At 39.4% G+C, this 21,128-nt stretch overlaps 1 protein-coding gene across 1 annotated transcript; it reads right to left on the bottom strand.

Annotated features, from left to right (window-relative positions):
- Window positions 1-227: 227 nt before the first annotated feature.
- On the bottom strand, window positions 228-20,904 carry SUCLA2 (succinate-CoA ligase ADP-forming subunit beta). Its single transcript, XM_072336626.1, has 11 exons — window positions 20,754-20,904; window positions 18,870-19,053; window positions 9,197-9,296; window positions 8,842-9,004; window positions 5,973-6,101; window positions 5,367-5,505; window positions 4,825-4,986; window positions 4,601-4,743; window positions 2,946-3,066; window positions 2,588-2,676; window positions 228-1,322 (listed from the first exon to the last, which is right to left on the bottom strand). The coding sequence occupies exons 1-11, from the start codon at window positions 20,838-20,840 to the stop codon at window positions 1,248-1,250; spliced, it is 1,392 nt and encodes a 463-aa protein (XP_072192727.1). The 5' UTR covers window positions 20,841-20,904; the 3' UTR covers window positions 228-1,247.
- Window positions 20,905-21,128: the final 224 nt, after the last annotated feature.

The following is a 21,128-nucleotide window of genomic DNA, read 5'->3' on the forward strand; positions in this document are numbered from 1 at the left end:
TGAACACCTCCAACAATGGGGCACTCACAGATTTGCTTTGTAACTTGTTCCAGAGCCTCACCGCTGTCATCTCCTCCTCAAATCCAATTAAAATTAATCTACCTTCTTTTAGTTTAAAACCATCGTTGGTTAAAAAACTTGTCTCCATCCATCTTACAAAGCATTTCTCATTTTGAAATCCCACAGTAGACAAATTCATTCTTTCCTGACAAAACCATGCTGTTGTTAACCAAGAAATCTGCATTTAAACAAAGTAAGAAAAAATGCAAAATACAAATGAAAAGAGTAACAGTTTCCAAACCTGATGTTAAATTAGTAAGTGGCAAATGTATGCATCAACAGACAAGTTTCACGTTGTGCATAATGCCAAAATCAATAGCACTTTAAGGTGACAAAATCTAGCTTAATGAGTTCACATTTTTAATCATATAACATAACTCAAGGGGAAAAAAGATGAGCATATATGCTATCACTAATCTTTGTGTTTATGCAATTGATCAAAAATGGCGACGTACAAAAGACAGAGGCTGTTTTGGGAGACATTTTATTCATGTACAGTTTCATCAGCAATGTACAATAGATGCTTTAATTCTCTATATATCTCTTTGAAGTCTGGCAAATGCTTATTCATATACAAAACTACATGATGCTTTCTTGTAAAGACCCATAATCGTGAAAATCTAAGTGCTACAGTATATCTTGTAGTGATTAAACACGTTGTCCAGAAGAGTAACCAGCCACTTCAGTGAAGCACTTCTAAAAACATTTCCGATCAAGTTCAAATGCACCTGCTCATAAATAATGATCTGTTTGCTCAAGTCCATTACACTGCTAAGTACAACTGTCTCCAATATAAAATACCGTTTCAATACAATTCTCCACAGGGACAACTGGATAATCTAGTCATATTTATATTTAACCAAGGCTAAAACAAATTTACAAGTAAAGTAACTTTAGAATTTATTCAGAATAATTGTTCAACCAGAAGCTTTACTTTGGACAACGCAGAAGTATATTGCAAGTAACATTCTGCAGCAAAAGCTGGAGGTTTGAGAACAGCTAAGGACTAAATATTAGCAATACACACTTTTACAAGAAGTCCAACCATTCCGAATGTTAACATTAAAGACCAGGTAGTTCAGCCTGCGCGCCTGTCAAATAATCAAAAACCTCCTCACAAAACAAGAAAAACATCCCACAGAACACAGTATTTCAGAGAAGCAGACACTGGCGTGACATCTCTCTGATCAAATTGGCAACTGAAATTTAACATCCACCTGAGCTTGTTTCGCTAAGCTTACTATCTCAGAGAGTTTCACCACCTGTAAAAGAAGAATAAAGACTTAACTTCAAAACAATCCTGTCCTATTTTTATAACTCAAGTAATATCAGAAGCTTTTCCCTCTATAATTCTTTATTGCAGGCATTTCTGGATCATATTTTGATACCTTGTGGAAACTCAAGTTCTCTTGCATAACCTTTATGAATTAATTTCTGCTTAGGAGTACGTCCTCATTTATTGCACATTAAAATTCTTCACCTTCACAACTACTACACGTTTGTAGAATAATTTCTTGTCCACATTACATAACTTCAAACTCACCTAAAATCCTAATTGGCCAGAACCATCAAGTGAGGAGAAGGTGAGGAAAAAAGCAAGTATATATACACCCTTTTAAAATCACTGACTACAATCACTACTTTAATGCTCAGCTCATTACGCTGATCTATCCTCATCTATTTGTTTATCAACCTTGTTGCATCATCATATATAAACCTGTTCAAAAAATTACCTACTAGCAACAAACACAAACTCAACCCTTTCCAAAAATGCTTCTCCAGATACAGATGATTTTAGGTTAGAAAATTAATTCTATTTGCATGGCTCCATGACTGAACCAACAAAACATCATCAGTTTTAAATGACACATTATATAGATCCAATACAGCTTAAGAATTCATATGCATTCCTAGGTAATATTTACAGTGACCAAACCAAAGCTTAATAATCTTGCAAGACTTAATATTATTCCTTAAAAGCAAGGGCTGTACCATCAGGCTTAACAAGCTCTTCCTCTAAGCAGCCCACAGCTAATTCTACTTCAGGAAATAAAATTATAATCACTCTGTCTGAATATCTAAATGTCTTACTGCAGAAGCAAGGTGATCAACTATGTCTGATTTTAATCACACGCACAAATATAATGCTACGTCAAAAGAAGTGTTACATTTCTCAGTTACTTCACTTAAAACTAATCTCCCAGCCATTTCCCTAACAAGAAGGATGGCAGATAAGCCCAACCAGTGTGGGCTTCTCTCCCCCCCAACTTTTACCTTTTAAAACAGATTTTCAGAAAAAAAAAAAAAACAAAAAAACTGAAGGCTCAAATATTGAAACTCTGGGGACAAAACAACATAGTTTTCCTTATAAAATATTCCCTTACTAATTTGCAAAGCATCTGCTTGCAAACCTGGTAATAACTAGCGCTGAATACCCTAGGCTACCTTTAGCTGACTGACTTTCAGCTTTTCAATATTCTGAAACAGATCCTGTGCTCTGAAAATAATGTTCACAATGAGCTCTTACCATTTTAGCAGCTTCATCCAAGTCGTCACAGGCAAGAATTTTGAGGCCACTAGCAGTTATTAAAGCTTTGGCATCATCAACTCGCGTACCTTAAGAAACAGATAAAATGCAACTCTTACAGAATACCAGACTACCATTTCCAGTATAGGTGGATAAACGTAGAATACAACTACTTCAGTAGCTATAAAAGCAGTAAACCTCTTTTTATTGACTTGCCAACCCTCATCATCCAAATTCTATGTTTTCCCTGTTCTCCCATAGTCCTAAAACTATATAGCTTACAGAAGACTTACTGTGTAGTATCTAAGGTCAAGATCATCTGTCAATAAACAGAAATATATTTATCAAATACACTCACCTTGCAATCGTACCACAATAGGTATTTTTAGGTCCAAATCCTTTACTGCCATAACAATGCCTTGTGCTATTACATCACATCGCATAATGCCTCCAAAAATATTTACCAGAATAGCCAGTACCTAAATAAAAAAAATAAATAAAAATCAAGAATATTTACATTAAAAATGGACAGAGACACATCATCTCAAAGCACCACTCACAGACTTTCAACCAAAGGAAAATTCAAGCTCTGTAAGCATTGCAAGAGAAATTCAAGCTCTATGAAGAGCTTTTCCTGCTTAAGTAGCTGAAAGGAAGGCTGAAAAGACTGCAGTCAGTGAAAGACAGATGATAAGTAACAGCCTTGTTGGAGGACAGGATAAGCTTAACAAGACATAATTTTAACATGCTGCTGGTACTAAACAGTAGGTTGGTTCTCATTATCTTACAATCAGGCTAGTTCATTTGCATGACATTGTTCTCACTCCTGCTACTAATGTGTACAAGCAATCTAGACTGGAACCCCAGAAAGCTGTTCTGAACAACCCTTGAAGTGGACCTAAAGAGACTGTAGACCGTGCCACCAGTGGACTGTATTACTGTTTGACTTTTCAGCACCAGGAATCTCAGCTACTTCATTTTTATTTCATTATTTTTATCAAAAAGCAAACAGTAGAAGGGAAGCAGAAAGGGAAAAATAAGTGCATTTGGAAAGCCACTGTCTACGCATCTGCAGAGAACTGTCATTGTAAGAACTTGTCCCATATCGACACCTCCCACAACTTCTTTCTTGTTCCTTCATCTTTTCTCTCTCCATAATTCAAGTAATCTATGCCTATATCTCTTACTTTTTCTTCAGTTTGTTGAAAGCTGGTGAAGTGAAAACACTCTAGGAGAGTATGTCAGGCTCTGGGTTTGTGAAAGACAAAAGTCTTTCTGAATGGAAAGAAACTAAACTCCTCTAACACAAATCTCGACTTCCTTCTGATCCTTTCCAAAGAGGTTCAAGTGGTATTTTAAATTGTGATCCAAATGTAGTATACCATTACTGGATCCTGCAAGGAATTCCCAACTTTTGTGGTTACTGGGATAATCATCCCTATGTAGACCACCAAGTCAGTCTTCACATTACCTAAGACAGTAAAGTTACCCCTCTGGTTCCAATCAATTCATTATCTTAATAAAGCCATGGCCATTACAAAGGTACTTATTTAGGTTATATAAAATTAGTACCTGAGAAACTTGTTTGTGCACAGCACAGAGAATATTCATCTCTACATCTCTAGCAGCTGCAAAACCAGCACAAGAAAAACAACAACAAAAAAGGAAATTTATCAAAATACTGATTTCTGTTTAAAAAGCCAGTGTGGGCAGTTTTACACTCATAGGATTTCTGAACAGATTCACGTACAGCTGTAATTTCAACCAGAGGACACAAAAACGCCTACTCAGTACACAGCCAAAGAATTCATTTTAGAATAAGAAAAAAAAAACTTGAGCAGGTGTTCAGACCTTCTCCATTTGTACCAAGATTTAGCTAATGTCTCCATTTTCTTCCCTTTCTAATTTTACACTTACAAAAACATGTTTTCTGGAGAACATGCACTAAGCACTGTAATTCAGAGCACAGCTTGTGTCACCCCTTTGCAGGACCTTGATATGCCAAGCCCCTACCTTTTTATCAGAGGTAATAAGCTTAAAGGCTTCTGTCACTTGCTGCACTGTAGCACCACCTCCAACATCAAGGAAGTTTGCTGGAGTTCCACCATGAAGTTTAATAATATCCATTGTCGCCATAGCTAAACCAGCACCATTGACTATAAGAGAAGAAACACAACATTTAGGAATCCAGTTCATAAACTCACTAAGTCATTTAAAACTCATTGAGCAGAGCATACCTAAACAGCCTATATTTCCATCCAATCCTATGTAGTTGAGATCTGCCTTTGCAGCATCCCTGTCTCTTTCATCTTCCTGTGTCCAGTCTTGCATATCAAAGATTTTCTTCTGACGATAGGCTGAATTACTGTCAAAATTTATCTTTGCATCCATACACATCACTGAAAGGAAACAGCAGTTTATTTAAAAAGTCATTTGATGCCATTACTACTAGAACAGTACTTCAACTGCTACACGTGCAGGTTAACATCTGTTACATCAAGCTTGGCAGCCAGCCCACGTGGTCCAACACTTTGCTGAAATGACCCACTCAACACTGCATGTACATACAAGATTCATTCCAACTTGCCAACAAAGACAACCAGCTAAATCAGTTTATATTTATATGCTTCGTTAAACTTGTTTTCCAACACAACACGTTAACGTCAAGTCTTCCTTGCTGTATACCACTGAAGTTTTTGCTGAAACTCATTGTAAACTAATATAGAATTATGAAAGCATCAAGCTGTTACAAAAAGCAGACAAATAAAAGAAACATTACCAACTCCTGATGCATCTTCAACCATAGGATTTATTTCTATCATGGTAGCATCATATTTCAGAAAGAGATTATATAATTTGATCATGTTTTCAGCTGCTTCATCCACAAGATTAGGAGGAAATCCCATTTTTTGGGCTAGCTGAAAGCAAAAGATTGGTTATCAGTTAACTGACGTTCACGTTTTGATTGACATTCACAAGTTAGGAATCTCCAAGTTCAAATATTATTTCAGTACTGAGTTTGTAGATACAGACTCTCTCCTGCCTTTCAGGAGAACAGTAACTCTTGGGTTTTAAAAGACCACTTTTGATATAAAACACTGCACTTATCCTAAAGGGGAGCTAGTAATAAACACTGCACTTATCCTAAAGGGGAGCTAGTAATAAGTCACCATTGTCGTTACATAGCTATATAAAGCACTGCCACGCAGAGCTGGATTTGCCTTGACTATCAGCTGAAAATACTTAAATCACTCACTCAAATCTGTTTCAAAATGTCAAAATGGTTTAAGACAACTCAGCAGGCTGAACACACGCACACTTCATCAACTTTAGAAACAGCACTACCCATCCCAGCTAATGTGTACTTTTCCACATTAACAATTACCCTAACAGCTTGCTCCTTTTTTATGCCTTCTACTATATCAATGGGTTCCTTAATTATCGCATCAGGATTCTCTGCAGCAACATCTTCAATATTAACACCACCCTGGGAACTGCCTATCAGCACAGGACCCTGGAACAAAAAGCAAAAAGAGAAGTGTAAGTAATTTTATACCCCCCAACTGAAATTTAGTTTTTCCCCCATAAGACACTTTCCAACAGTAAAGCTCTGCTCATAGCTAGAAACCTTCGTATTTCAGCATTTTACCTACATGCTTTTATTGAAAAGAACGTCACCATCTTTTTTATTCAGTACATCTATATGAACACTTCTAATAACACTCTCAAAATTGCAAGGTGTACCTTGAGCCCAATTTCTTTTCGCAAAGAAAAAATTTTGTATACACCATAGCAACAGATCAATTAACAGACATATTAAATCTTGACAGAAAGATCCAACTTAGTAATTATACGCATTTTATCCTTCTAGGTTGTGTCACTAGAATAGAAATATCTCCCCCTTCTCCACTCACCCCTACGCAAACACACATCCAATGCCAGGGACTCATTTATTCATTCCACCATGCTCCAAGGACAAATTTAGGTCTGCAAAATCCAGTGATAAATTACTGCAAACTATACCCATCCAATAGGATCACAAAGCTCAAGGACAGCTATTGCTGAAGGTAAGTCAAGGTTTTCTGACAAAATAGCACCCAATTATTCAATAATAAAAGAAATTAAGAAAAAGTAATAGATAATATTTTTCTAGAAACTTTTCTGTTTGTCTTTTGTTTGGTGTTTTTTTTTATTTCCTCTGCTATCTAAATCTCAAGGAAAACACCAAGGATTCACTACCAATATACCTACAATCTTCTCTCTGTGAGAACAGTCCCCCTGTTTAAAGACATACAGTTGTTTTTATGCCAAGTACCTTCCCTTACCACCTGTGCATTAATTATGACATCTGGTGTACCAGAGCAGCATTACTTAAACATTAAAAAGCCTTATAGCTGCTGACAATTTAATACAGAAAGCAAGATGCTGATTCAAAGAGCATGCTTAATAACCACACTACTCCCTTCTCATCACCATCTTTCCAAATGGAAGCACGTAGGTGATGAATTATCCTACATCAAACACCAAGGTTCAACACAATGAACATTTCTGGATACTTATATCCTGAGCAGTCAGGAAACTAAGAATACTTTACAAAAAGAAAGCATCATTCCACACAATTGACTAAAATAAATGGTTTTAATATGCAAGAGGTCTTGCCTCCACTGGCATCACATTCTACTTTCAACTTGTTATTTTATAAGCTTTTTTCCTCCCCTCTTAAAGGAAGAGGTTTGCAGAAGTATCAGAAAATACCAGCTGCGTGCTATTCAACCTTTACAGTTTCTTCTTTGGAAAGGTTCTTCCTAGTCATCAGCACCCTAGACTCGTTAGAGCAATTAGAAGCACATCCAAAAACAACACTTAAAAAGTCAACAGTAAAAAACAAAGTACATCCCAACCAAAAAAAGCAAAAACGACAGCTCAATACAAGGTAGTAAGATTTCTCTTTAAAGAGCTAAAACAAGATGTTAGGATTACGAACTCTGGCCACATGCAGTATTTTAACGCCACCTTGTGGTAATTCTGCAATACATACTGTCATATTTGGCTATTCCAAGCTTTTGTACACTACAACACAGTGTAGATGCCCAAATCACTTAACTGCACTAAAATCCAACTCATACTTCCTTAAGTACAATATTGAACTTCTAATATACGAATATAAGAGAGATTGCAGTTTTCATCTTCCTGACAGCCGTGAAGTCAAGTCCTAAGCTTTGAAGATCTTTCATGAAGAAGCCCACCAGTAACCTTCCAAAACACACTCACACAGGGAACCCATGACTAAGCTCCAGTGTAAAGTGTCACTGCTCAGGAAGTGGAACAAAGACTACAAAGGAGGAGTTTAGAAAACATCATATGCACAAATATGGATGGCCTCAGGAAGGCCAAAGGTCCCCTATAACTGATACATGCAAGGGACACCAAAATGTAGCAAGAGCTTCCACCCCTACACTAGCAGTGGAAGAAAAGGTGAAAGGAAACACAGACCCTCTGTTCTTGCTTTTAAAAGCAGGTAAGACTGAAGTATTCAATGCATTTTTCAACTCACTGCTCACTAGCAACATCTCCCAAGCCTCTGTGGTTACAGGTACTGTTGGAGGTGATGAATTACCCAGAAGCTGATGAGGATCATGTCACAGGTTACTTACATAGACATACAAGTCCATAGGACTTATATAGAACACATATTAGCCAGAGCAGGAAGTTTGTAACACAGAATCACTACTAACTGAAGAGTGCTGGTATAAGAAAGCTACCACCACTCCCAAAATTGGAGGAACAAACCTGTGCATCTCAAGGAATCTCCACACTGTGGTGAACACAGGCACTTGATTTACCCAGAACAACATTTGGCTCTTCCAAAATACTTCCACTTATCTTGTTTCTAACATTCATAAATAGCATGTACACATGCACAGACATTTTTAAACTTAACTCTAGTACGAGCATCTGGTAGACAAGTGCAAACTTTAAAAGCAAAATGAAAATAATCCCCTCATTCCACCCACCCCCCCTGACCAGCCCCATGACCTTGAGCTTCAGCTGAAGCTACCAGTACCAGTATAACATTTTTAAAGCATTTACAACACTATGACAATCACATAGTTAGAGATACTAAGAAATTACATTTCACTTGTTTATATTTCTGAATTTCAAATGCAAGTGACCAATACAGTGAAGAGCATTTTTTTTTTCTAATTCAACTATCACAAGTTAATTAGTTGACGGGTATTTCTAATATTACTCACTTGAAATGACCTTTCCATTGTTATTGCAAAATAGTATTCTCTCCTGGGATATCTGCGCTCACAGATAAATACTTGATTGCATATCCTGCCCTTTTCTCCTGTCTGCTTGGTAAACAACTTCTTTCCAATCATTTTGGAGGAGATATCTTTTGCTTCTTCTGGACTAGAATAAAAGAAGCTCAGAATGTGACAGAGAAACTGATGGAAAAACAAAAGTAGTGTAAAAAATTCTTACCGAGTTGTTGTTATTTTAAAGTTAATAATTAAAACACGGATTTAAACTTGGCAAGAGGTTCAACTCATAACAAGAAAGTGAAGTTTCGCCATTTGGTTGGATAATATAGAAAGAACTTACGAAAAAACTATTTTCACTCCTCCTTTGAGGCCACCTTCAAACGTTCCTTTTCCTCTACCGCCAGCTAAAACCTGTGCTTTTACCACAAGATCCTTTGTACCTGTAATGAAAGAAAACACAAAATTTATCATGCATGACTACTAAAAACAAACTGCCCCAGGTATAACAATAGAGGCTGTTTTCATTTTAACCCTCCCCATATTCAAAAGACAAACTTGAATCAAAGACTGTATCACAATTAACATAGAAAACAAACCCTGGTGAGTCAGAATTAGGGAAAAAAATGTTTCTTCACTAAGTATTTTACTCTTTTAAACATATTTGAATCATAACTGATCAAGAACTCGGTAATAAATGTTTATTATCTCTCAGTCTATTAGTAAAACGACACTGAATATCTGAGGTATCACAATCCAAGATTTACCTGAATGAAGTACAAATCCCCTATGTCTAAAATGATCTTCTCAGCAATGATATGCAACTATGGCACTTACCCGAGTTAACATGCAGGTGTCCCATGGTTTCCATTTAGCAGAGCACTGAAAGCTTGGGTGCTTTGCAGAAATCAAAGGCCTAAGCAAATCCATTATTTTTACCAGAGCAGGCAAAGTCAGTCTTTTAGTTGCCCAAAGCCATTTTAAAATACTCTTGAAGGTAGGGCAGGCTGTGCATATGGGTTTAAAACAGTGAAATCTGAGAATAAATTCACTATCAACTGGGATATTCTGAAGCATCATTGAAAGAGAAAGAATTCATTGTGTCATTTAAGGTGATAAAGGAAGAAACATAAAACCTCTCTGAGATATTACTCAACTTCAATTACACTGAATACAGATTGCAGAAAAACAGATTGCAGGATGCAGTCTATGTGGCACACCCCATCTCCTTTCACACAGCTAGCTGAGCCACTCTGCTCTTAGTGGGCAAAGAATGAACACGTCATCCATTGGGATGTGAAAAGGAAGCCAGGTAAAAGCATAAGGAAAATAACAGTCTTGACTGTGTACCTAACAACAGATCTCTGAATTTACAGCTGATATGGAGCTCTTTGGCATGAGAGGCTTGAACATTACAAACATGAAAACATATGCTTATTTACTATGGCCTATTATCTATGATTTAATTCTGGTCCTGAAGATAACCATTTTTATGGCTACTGCGTACTAGCAATCAAACAGGTTAACAGGCTTTACAGAGGCCACATAAAATAAGACTTGGGCCTTTTTTATTCATGAGGCCATTTTTTAATGCAAGCACTTTAAGCACAAATCTAGCTTGCTAGAAGATACTTAAAATCTTAAGTAGAAGCTTCATGGATACATAAGAACCACATGCTCCAACATGCCAACTTAATAATAAAGTCCCAGCTGTTTGAACATCATTTATCTAGCACAAACATAAGAAGAAAACGAGAAGTGTGATATTTGAGTGTCAGTATAAAACTCACTCTGTGAAGAGATTCAATGCAGATATTCAGGCCCCTGCTCATAGAGGATACTTTTCAAGTATTTCAAGTGAATCAAATACTAAAGATTTCACAGCACTGTTTAATTTACTGCTTTGAGCCTCCTACTGAAGTTTTGTATTTGACCAAGATTGAGATCAAATGTGCTCAATAATCAAGACAAGAAGATTTAACTTACAGTCCACTAAGAAGCTGAGAAAAGAAGATTCTCTTTCTATAACCCATTTTTCACCTCTTACACCAAGTCTAAAAGGTAAAAGCTACTTCCACAGAGAAGCTTCCAGGAAAGCCATGAAAATTACCATATATCCGTGGCATCAGTGCTTTCTGTTTTATAGTCTTTGTGAGCTGAAAACAAATGCCACCTACCAAGGCAAGTCAGTTTGAAACAAAAAAGGGTGCAAGAGAGAGTTTTCCTTATGCAGGAGGTAACAAAGCACGCCAGTAGACATGGAAGGAAGAATAGAAGATTGAAAAGAAACCAGGCAGAGATGGCCCCTTTAATAGGCAGGACTATTACGGATGGAGAGGGGAAACAACAGGTGTGCACTGCAGAAAATAGCCAGGTTCACAGTCTCCCAAAATAGCACGTTCTTCTGGCTCTTTCAGATTTCAGCTATCCATACCACAGGCCTGTTCCCATGGGGTATTTCTTAAGAGTCTGAGCAGTATGAATGGTGGTTACACTTTGGCAATGTATAAAGATATTTGAAAAAAGCCTGTGAGAACAACCTTAAGCAAACCCATCATTAAGCCGTCCCTTATGAACAGAATGCAACGATTTGTAGCATTACACAAACAGACTATTAATTGTTTACATTTTTTGTTCCTACACCACTGCAAATAAACTAGCTGCTTGATTGCACATAAAACTTCAAGAGTTATTTGACCAGCTACGTTCTCAAGCAATTTAGTTTTACAGATCTACCTTAACCAAAAGTAAAGATAACTGTGTCCTGAGAAAGCCTTGACTTGGATCCATGCAAAAATGTTTGTTGCTCAATAAACAGTTCTCTCCTACAGCATCCATTTGAAGTCATCCTTAAACTCCAGAGGAAAGAGATGCTGTGTCACACACATCATCTACAGTGGTACAGCTGAAGCACCACCACACAGCAGAGAACTGCAGTTACCTCCCAGTAACGCAACAAAACACTTGGAAAACTGCAGCTAACACCATTTTCTACTAATACAAACAGTTTTGCTTATCCGTGTTTTCCTTGCATTGCTCTGAAATACCACTAAGCTTTTGTTTCAATGACAAACAGCAGCTCTGCCTTGGAGCAGGTATGCACATACCATCTTTGGGCAGCTGAATGCAGCTGAAGTCTCAGGGAAGCAGTCACAAAGGCAAGCAAACTAAGGCAGCAATGCACAGAACTCAGCAATCACACTCAAAAATGGTAAAAACCACTAAGAACAGGTACCCGCAATCAGCGTAACACTGAGTTAGCATCTATTCAAGACTACAAAAATCAGCGCGGCACTAACGATACAGGTTTCATATTTAACAATGGTTTATTAACTAGACAGCAAACAACAGTGGCGCAATCAGGAAATGCCCTGTTCTTTATTTCAAACAATACTGACACTTATCAGCCTGAGGGAGTCATTTCTGATTCCACAACCTAAGCTTTCAGACTGGGAGAAAGGTCCCTCTCTCACCACGCTCACATGCTGATGACCCAAATGCAACACAAGCTTATTGTAAGTTTATTAAAGAGGAAAGCGGGCTTGGTGATCCATCACGTCTCAAATGTTCCATGCAATTAGGAAGTTTGATGGGCAGACTATCTTAATTAAAGTATTCTGCTTTACATTTTTCATTCTGAATTAAATCACTTCCGCTGCCACTTCTCTGTGCTTGATATTCACTATATTGGCAGGACTGCTTCCAACACACTGAGAACATCTTCATGATAACCACGCAAGCCTAATCTGTTCTAACAAAAAAAAGGGGAAATAAGAGGCAATAATAGGTTAACAAGTGGCAATCGAGTTCTCAACCGCCATTCAACTGCAAACTGTGGCAGACAAAGACTCAAATCTTTGCCACAGTTCCACTTTAAATAAAGTTTTTAGTTCTAGGACTGAATCTCTCCCAGCTATAATGCAAATCAATCTTCTCTTCTTGCACGGCCATAAAAATTCAAAGTGTAGATAATAATGTTGTACTTACTGGAATTAGGGAAAATACAGACTTATAACAAATAATGTATTCATAAGAGAGTGACAGAGTGCTGACCCTAACAAATGCAGAGAGCCTCTTCAAAGCACTCTGTGCTTTGCTAACAAGCACAGTTACTCAGAACAGAACTTCAAAATCACATTTTTTCAGCCTTAGAAACATTCAGATTAGAAGAACCTCTGCAAGCAGAAGTCTAATTATCGAAATAATTATGTGCCAGCAATCTTCATGCCAAGCAGGAGTGATCAACGTGTTTCATACCTCTTACAAAACACTACTTTCTACACAAACACATCCTGACATCACTCACCCGCATCAAGTTTTTCATCAGCTTGCAAGGTTTTGGCAGTAGCTGCATTTAAGTGATTAAAATACGGCAGTCACAATCTGAATAGGCAGGTTAGGCAAGTTATTTGAACGACTGAATTATTATCAACAACATGCTTTGATATCAGAACTTCAAAGGGTTGAAGTGCTATAGGAGAAAGCAAAGGCTGAAGCCAAATATAAGCTTTGGGTGTCAAAAAGCATTGCTTGCCAAAACAATCAAGAAAACATTTGGTTTCTAGACTATGACTGCTGATTCTTGAGAGACTTCAACCAGGCGAGCAGGATCCTCATTTGCTTAGCGCTCCATCTGAACCTGATCTCCATGGCAGCTGGATTTGAACACTTGAAGGACTTTATACAAAACACATACTTACAAATCAAAACATTTACTTATAAATCTATCCACATTTACATGTTACTTCTTAAGAAACAGATACAAGCAGCAGGGTTAAGCAACTGACAGCAAAATCAAGGCCAGGCTGGATGTGGCTCTGGGCAGCCTGGTCTGGTGGTTGGCAACCCTGCACGTAGCAGAGGGATTGAAACTGGGTGATCACAATGGTCCGTTTCCACCCAAGCCATTCTATGAAGATAAAAATACTGAAAAGAGCTTAAAGCTCTGATAAGATGCATATACTCATCAGGGAGCTGCCATTAGGAATGCATGCCAATCACTTCCGTCATTCTGCTGAACACAAATCAACAAAGATCATTTATAAACTATACTGATAAGGACTCAGACTAGCTCTCTTAAATTGCAACAGCATTTTCACAGCTAATAGTTACCGATAGCAGCAACAGGGAAGATTCCACTGTTGCAATTTCCCTCCAATAACTCAGGAGCAGGCAAGGGGAATGTTATGCACACCATTTCTCAACGCCTCCTATTCTGTACAGCTTACTTTATTTAACTAAGAATTGAATTTCTGTCATTAAAATCCCATGCCACTGGAAGCAACGCCATCAAAGCTGCTTCAAGATCTCTCTCAAATCATCACAAAGGGAAACATACACTTTCCATGAAAGAAAAGTAAGCTTCTCCATGGGCACAGAACATGTCACTCCTCCCACACACAAAAAAACTGTTAACAGAGGAAGGTGTCAGAAGTATCAACATTTCAGTTACTGCAATAATTTCATAGGTGCTGCTTTAAACTAACAGCAATACTATATGCTTCAAAGAGCACATTCCACTGAGCTATCTGCTATCACACTGATGAAGCAAGCATCTGCTCTTCATAGAACAGCCTCTAGGTCTGTTAGTCGTGGTATCAACACAAATATGTCTCAGCTCCTAAAGAGGCCCTGGTCACAGTGTTAGCTGCAATCACACAATGGTTGAGAGTAAACTGAACTCAAAAGGAATCACAGAATCATAGAATCACTCAGGTTGGAAAAGACCTTAAAGATCACTGAGTCCAACCATGAGCTAACCGTACTACCCTAACTAACAACCCTCCACTAAATCATGTCCCTGAGCACCACATCCAAATATACTACAGCATCTTAACAATACTCCAGAATACAAGTCACTCAGTTATTACAAAATGTAAATGACAAGTTTGCACAGCATATGAATAGTTACATATTGCAAAACTCAGAAACAAAAATACCTATATATACATATATATATATAAAGTATATATATGTATAAAAATATATATGTGTGTGTATATATATATATATATATATAAGCACCTTTAAAGACTATACTGGATATCAGTATTCTCAGCCCTGAGTAGCACACATTCTTTCAGTGGCACAAATGAGATCTGGAGATCTTCAGTGGAGGTAATGAAATAGTAGGGGAAAATTATGTAACAGTGACATTTACAGGAGGTCCAAACCTGTTCTCAGGGACTGAATTACTCAGTAATTGCTTTGAAGAACTATGTCATTCCATGAACTACTTTGGAATGTGATAACAAATCACCTGAAATGAGATGGAGGGCTCTTCTGAAGGAAAAGCTGTTTGGTAAACAATAAATGTCAGTGACTCTCTACAGCCAAAAATAATATGAAAAAAAGTTACATGCAAACTAATAGTTAATAATGTCCAACCTTCTCATGATATAACAAAAAAGCTTTCTAAACAAGAATTGCTTCATATCATATCATAGAATATCATAGAATTGCTTGGGTTGAAAAGGACCGCAATGATCATGTAGTTTCAACCTGCTATGTGCAGGGTCACCAACCACCAGACCAGGCTGCCCAGAGCCACATCCAGCCTGGCCTTGAATGCCTCCAGGGATGGGGCATCCACAGCCTCCTTGGGAAACCTGTTCCAGTGTGTCACCACCCTCTGTGTGAAAAACTTCCTCCTAATATCTAACCTAAACCTCCCCTGTCTCAGTCTAAAACCATTCCCCACTGTCCTATCACTATCCACCCTTGTATCAGTTGTACCCACTCCTGTTTACATGCTCCACACAAAACAGAAGCATAACAACAGAGTTGCAGAATCCAGCTAGGAAGGAAATCTGAGTTGAATAGAGCACTTTAAGAAGTGACACAGCAGAAGAAATCAAATTTTGAAACCCAGCAATGAAAATGTTGAGCTTTTTCTTCCAAAAACCCACGAGTGATCTGCCCTCATTGCTCTAACATTGTTCACAGCATCTAATTTCATCTCAGTTTCCTTTAAAAACATTGGAAAAAACATTACAGGGAAGAAATGCACTCTTTAACTCAGTTCTAAGATGAACTGCAATATTCATATGCCTCAGTTTGATTCTGTGCTACATTAATTACCTAGCAGTGATGATAATCCCTGGTACAGCTTAGCTCCGTCTTTGTTCTGGCTTACACTGATTTGGATATAGATACAGCTAAATTATGGTAATTTCTGTTAATGAAGAGAGTGTGTTTGTTGTGCTCTAGGATAAAATGTTACCCATTTCTAACTGGAGTGACGTATCTGCACAAGATATCCAGTGCCAAAGTGAAGTTTACAGAGAGCAGCTTTCTGGCTAAAGGTTATCGGGAGCATGAGGGTTAGCAGCAGAAAGACAGAGCAAGCAGTGCTTCCAACTATCTTTGACATGGGTTAGACAAACATTTGGAAGAAGTTTTAACACACAAAGAGAAGCAAAAGGTAATCTCCTATCTACCGGCAACAACTTTTACACAGTAAAAACAAATAATGAGCAGGTGGACAAAAAAAAGTGAGTTTTTCCTCATTCTTCTCCAAATTTTAGGGTTGTTTTAAGTGAATACTAAATGAGAACAAGGTTAGAATAACACAGAAAACCAAAATATCGCAGCCAAGATCAGCCTGCCACATGCAGAACAAGCTTTGGGCAAAGCCTGAGGAAAGCCCCAAAAACCCAAGCTCCTTCAGCTTCCCCCATTAGGAAGTCTTCCTTTCCTCATCTCTAGCATCAAACAAAGCTACAGTGCCAAATACACACCAGCTTAATGGAAGTATATGAATGGCAATCAACAGCTTTGAATTCCTTACCTCTTGCTTGCTAGATCATGCCAACTCATACACTTCACAACTTAATTTTCCTCAGCCCTAAGAAACTGCAAAGGGTCACATCTGCCAGATAACAGGCATAGCTTTGGGCCCCCGCAGATGACACAGAACTACAAGCAAGCAACCACAGACATACCTGCTTTGCCACAGGCTTCTTCCCTAAACAAAAACAAAACAGAGGACTTCTGAGGTACGAGTCCCCCTGCTGTCTACCAAAAAGCACAAAGGATGCACCAGCAGATTTGTGCAGATATTAACATAGTAGGCATAACCCGCTGCTTACTGAAGTTTACATCACGCTACAAGCTCACTCTTTGATGACAGTATGGGACTGAGTTTTAAACTAATCTCAGAATAGTTGGAAAGGAAGTATTGAGTATCATGTTCGGTTTTGGGCCCCTCATTACAAGAAAGACATTGAGACCCTGGAACATGTCCAGAGAAAGGCAACGAAACTAGCAAGGGGTCTGGAGCACAAGTCTTATGAGGAGTGGATGAAGGAGATGAGATAGTTTGTCTGGAAGAGGCTCAGGGGAAACCTCATTGCACTCTACAACTTCCTGTAGGGAGGTTGCAATGAGGAAGGGCTTGGCCTCTTCTCCCAGGCAACAAACAGGACCCGAGGAAATGGCTGCAAGTTGTACCAGAAGAGGTTTAGACTGGACATAAGAAGGAACTTTTTCTCTCAGAGAGTGGTCAGGCACTGGAATGGCTGCCCAGGGAGGTGGTGGAGTCGCCATCCCTGGCAGTGTTCAAGAGCCATCTAGATGAGGAGCTATGAGATACAGGTTAGTGGCTTGTAATAGTAATGGTTATGGGAGGACGGTTAGACTAGATGATCTTGTAGGCCCTTTCCAACCTTGTGATTCTATGAAGTATTTTAACATTTCCTTTATGATGGTGAAGCCAGAATGGGATCAAGACAAAGAAGACAAGCAAAATACATCAGCATTTCTGGAACATCAAATCTGAAGCTGCCCAATTCTTTTCTACATTACAACTTGCTCTAGAAAAAAAAAAACTAATGCTTTCAGATCACATTTCCTGCATTAAGTCAACACATGAAGCAGAAATGAATCTAACAAAACATATAACCTCAGGAGTAACTACAAATTTATCCATTTGGAGATTAAAAGAGAAAGGCATTTTCATTCAGAACTGGAATATGACAAGAAAAGCAATGTCTTCTGTTAAAATTGTGTGACAAGCCTAACACATTTGGGGAAGGAATCTCTAAACTGAAAAATAGCATTGATAATGCAAATTATAACAGATTTCTATACTGTATCCAAATTAAACCCCGAAGTTTTTTTAGTAAGATGTATAGTAGGTAAAGTGGCAAATCAATGGGTAAATTCTTGTACTAAATTACGGCTCAACTAATCATTCAAGCAACAGGTAGAGGAGATCAAATGCCTTTTTACCAACAAGCCATAAATTTAGCATTAACTACAGGCTGTCAAAGTCCTCCTGTCCTGACGTGTCTGTGTTCTACCAGAATAGTTTGTTTTGAAAGGCATAGGATTTTAACCTACCCATCCAGCACAAAAGAAAGTCTCCTTTGCATCTTCTGCTCTATTGCAGATTCTGAACTACAGAAGTCCTGCCTATATCCATCAATGAAGTTCTCAGAATATCTACTCTACCCTGGCTAGAGAATGAGAAGAAATCCAAGATTTGCACAAAGCAGAACCTATTATTCATTTCAAAGAAGTCGAGGCAGTTGTATGAACCTACACTAATGCAACTTAAACCTGCTGCATCCTCTCAAAATACTTCTAAGCACGGCTCACAAGTTACAGGAAAAATATCTTTAGTATTTGGAATATGGGAATGATGTTGACAGAAATACAAGTTCACAGCCTTCACTGGAAGTAGGGTTACATCCTCCCCCATTGCAGTTTCACAGTTTAACTTCATAAACAGGTCTCTATGTGTATAACCCAGAGAGTCTTTAGAACTGTCGCTTAACTGATTTCACCATTTGCTCGTGCACTGAGCATTCTTAGAATAACATGAAATATTCCTAGGAAAAAGTCAGCTCCAAAGTAAATACTCAGGTCTGCAAGAAAGATGATCCACAGGAAAGGCTTTCATAAAGAGAAGGTGCATTCAGAACTCCAAGGAATGTCTTACCAGGAAAGACAGACAAAGTACAACCTGTATCAAGCCCATGCCTATATTGCGTATGTTCTCTTTAATACGATACCTATTTCTTTTGCTATTTTGTAAGCTTCATCAGGCGTGCTGGCAACCACTCCATGTGGAACAGAAATGCCAGCCTCCTGCAACAGTCCCATGCTCAAGTATTCATGTAGTGACAGGTTCCTCTGCTGCTGTTGTTGCACCTGGAACCCATGATTATTGAGTATTCCTGGACTTCCACCAAGCACCTGAAGGGGAAAAAAGGAAAAAATAACAAAGAACATGACTGTATTATGAAAAGCTGCTGTTCAGCTTAAAAAAGAACCACAGGCCTATAAATTAAACAAGAAAAGTTAATTAAGTGTATCAATGCAACCGTCTGAACACAAACCTCTATGTTTCATATACATTATCTTTCATACTAGCCACTTGTGGTACTGGGTTTGGAGGGGTTATTGAGGGCAGTGGGAAAAAGCTGGGGACAATGATAGCAGGAGCAAGGTTGGTATAGCTAAAATACTTTTCAGCAACTAGTTAGCACTTGAGTACTTTAAAGTGCACATCTGTAGTGAATAAAACCTTAACCAGATCTGGAAGTATCACAGAACTGAAAAGCGCACAAGTTTGTGCTGAAGTTCTGGTTGTCTCTTTCTGCCAAGCTAAGAGCTGAGCTCTGTGGAGGAAAGGCACTGGAAGCTACTTTACATCAGCTTCAGCCCTATGAACTGTAAATTAAGTGTGCTACAGAACAAAGTATTCAGTGTTAAAATGATATTCATGAACCAAAGAAGCCTACGTATGAGCAGCTTCAAACACTGATGCTGAATTGGAGGGTTGTAAAAAGGTAACTTTGACATTTCAGAGGCTAGGTAAAAGAAAACATGCTTAACGCTGAGCCCATGAAATTCCAGCACAGTGTGAGTCTTAATTTCATCTTCAAAGCTCATGTAGAGGACACGGAGAATTTCTGACCTTTCCAATAAAGCAGTCCTAGGAAAAGACTATTTTGATCATAAAACATCAGGAGTGGCACCACATGAACTATCCTTTTTAAAGAAGAACAGCTACTTATAGACTTTAAAAAGAAGACCTTAACTTTATAAGCATACAAAAGAGTAAGTCTCCCAAACTCAGCTAACCCATGTATATAAACTACAGCTGAAAGGTCAAAGTAAAAGAACTGGAAAACTAACTCGGCTTCAAACAAAAAAAGGCCTTGCTGTCTAATTGTTTAGCAAGTAGCGCTGGCATAAGTAGCATACACAGAAATCTGCACTGGGAAATTTCTCATGTAGGGAGACTTCACATACTTTAAATCACTCCATTTAAAGCAAGCAGTCAGACCACACAGGCGCCTTAAGACGGCATTTCAAGTCAGAGGTTTAACCTCTGAGGGATCCCCTGCACACAGAGGCCCTCTCGCTGGCACCACCCCAAGGACGAAGTGCTGCTGGCCGGAGCCGCGTCCCTGGCGCTCGGGAACTCCGTGTAACGCGAGAGGGGAACTTGAGCGACCTTTCTCCGTGTGGGGAAGGAGAAGAAAGTGGCACAGCGCTGACTCGCACCAGGCCTTTTGTTTGAGCTGTTTTCCAAAACAAGGCCGTGTTCTGACGCGGCTTTTACAGGGAACACGAGCAGGGCTGTGGGGGGGGGGGGGGGGGGAGCGAGCTGCCAGAGGCGTTCTGGCACCACCCGACCCCTCATAGCGGCAGGGACACGGAAGCAGCGGGATTTCCCAATAAACGAGCAGCTTTGGGAGAAAGGGACCGTGTGAGGAGGAGCTGTCGCGACAAGAGGGCTCGCAACCAGATGGACGCAAAGGCTGCCGCCCCACAGCCGGGCAGAACCGGCCGGCCCGTCCCAAACAGCACCCGGCCGCAGCCCCAACCCAACCCAACTCCAACCCTAACCCCGGCCCAGCCCCGCCCCGCTGCCGAAGGGCTGCTACCTTCGCCGTGGCAGTGCCCAGGGCGGCGCGGAAACCGCTGCCCCTCAGGCCGGCCGACACCCGGCTGCAGATGATGGAGGCCGCCATGGCAGAGCCCCTTCGCCCTCAGGTGCCCCTGGCAGCGCGCATGCGCTACCATAGAGACGAAGGATGGGTGGGGCAGAAGGAATGGGACGGAGCCGGAAGCGCTGGCGCGGCTCCATCACTCTCAATGACAACAGCCCGGAGCGCGGCGAGAGGGTGCGCTCTGAGGGCTCCAGAAGGGGCTCTGCTGCCCCCTGCCGGGGAGGACTGAGAAGGGGAAAGGTTTTCAACCCTCGTTGTTTATCAAGGATTAAAGGATTCCATAGGGATCAGAAAAAAAGTGGTCATTGC

This window comes from Excalfactoria chinensis, chromosome 1 (genome assembly GCF_039878825.1).
Source record: "Excalfactoria chinensis isolate bCotChi1 chromosome 1, bCotChi1.hap2, whole genome shotgun sequence".
NCBI lineage: Eukaryota > Metazoa > Chordata > Aves > Galliformes > Phasianidae > Excalfactoria > Excalfactoria chinensis.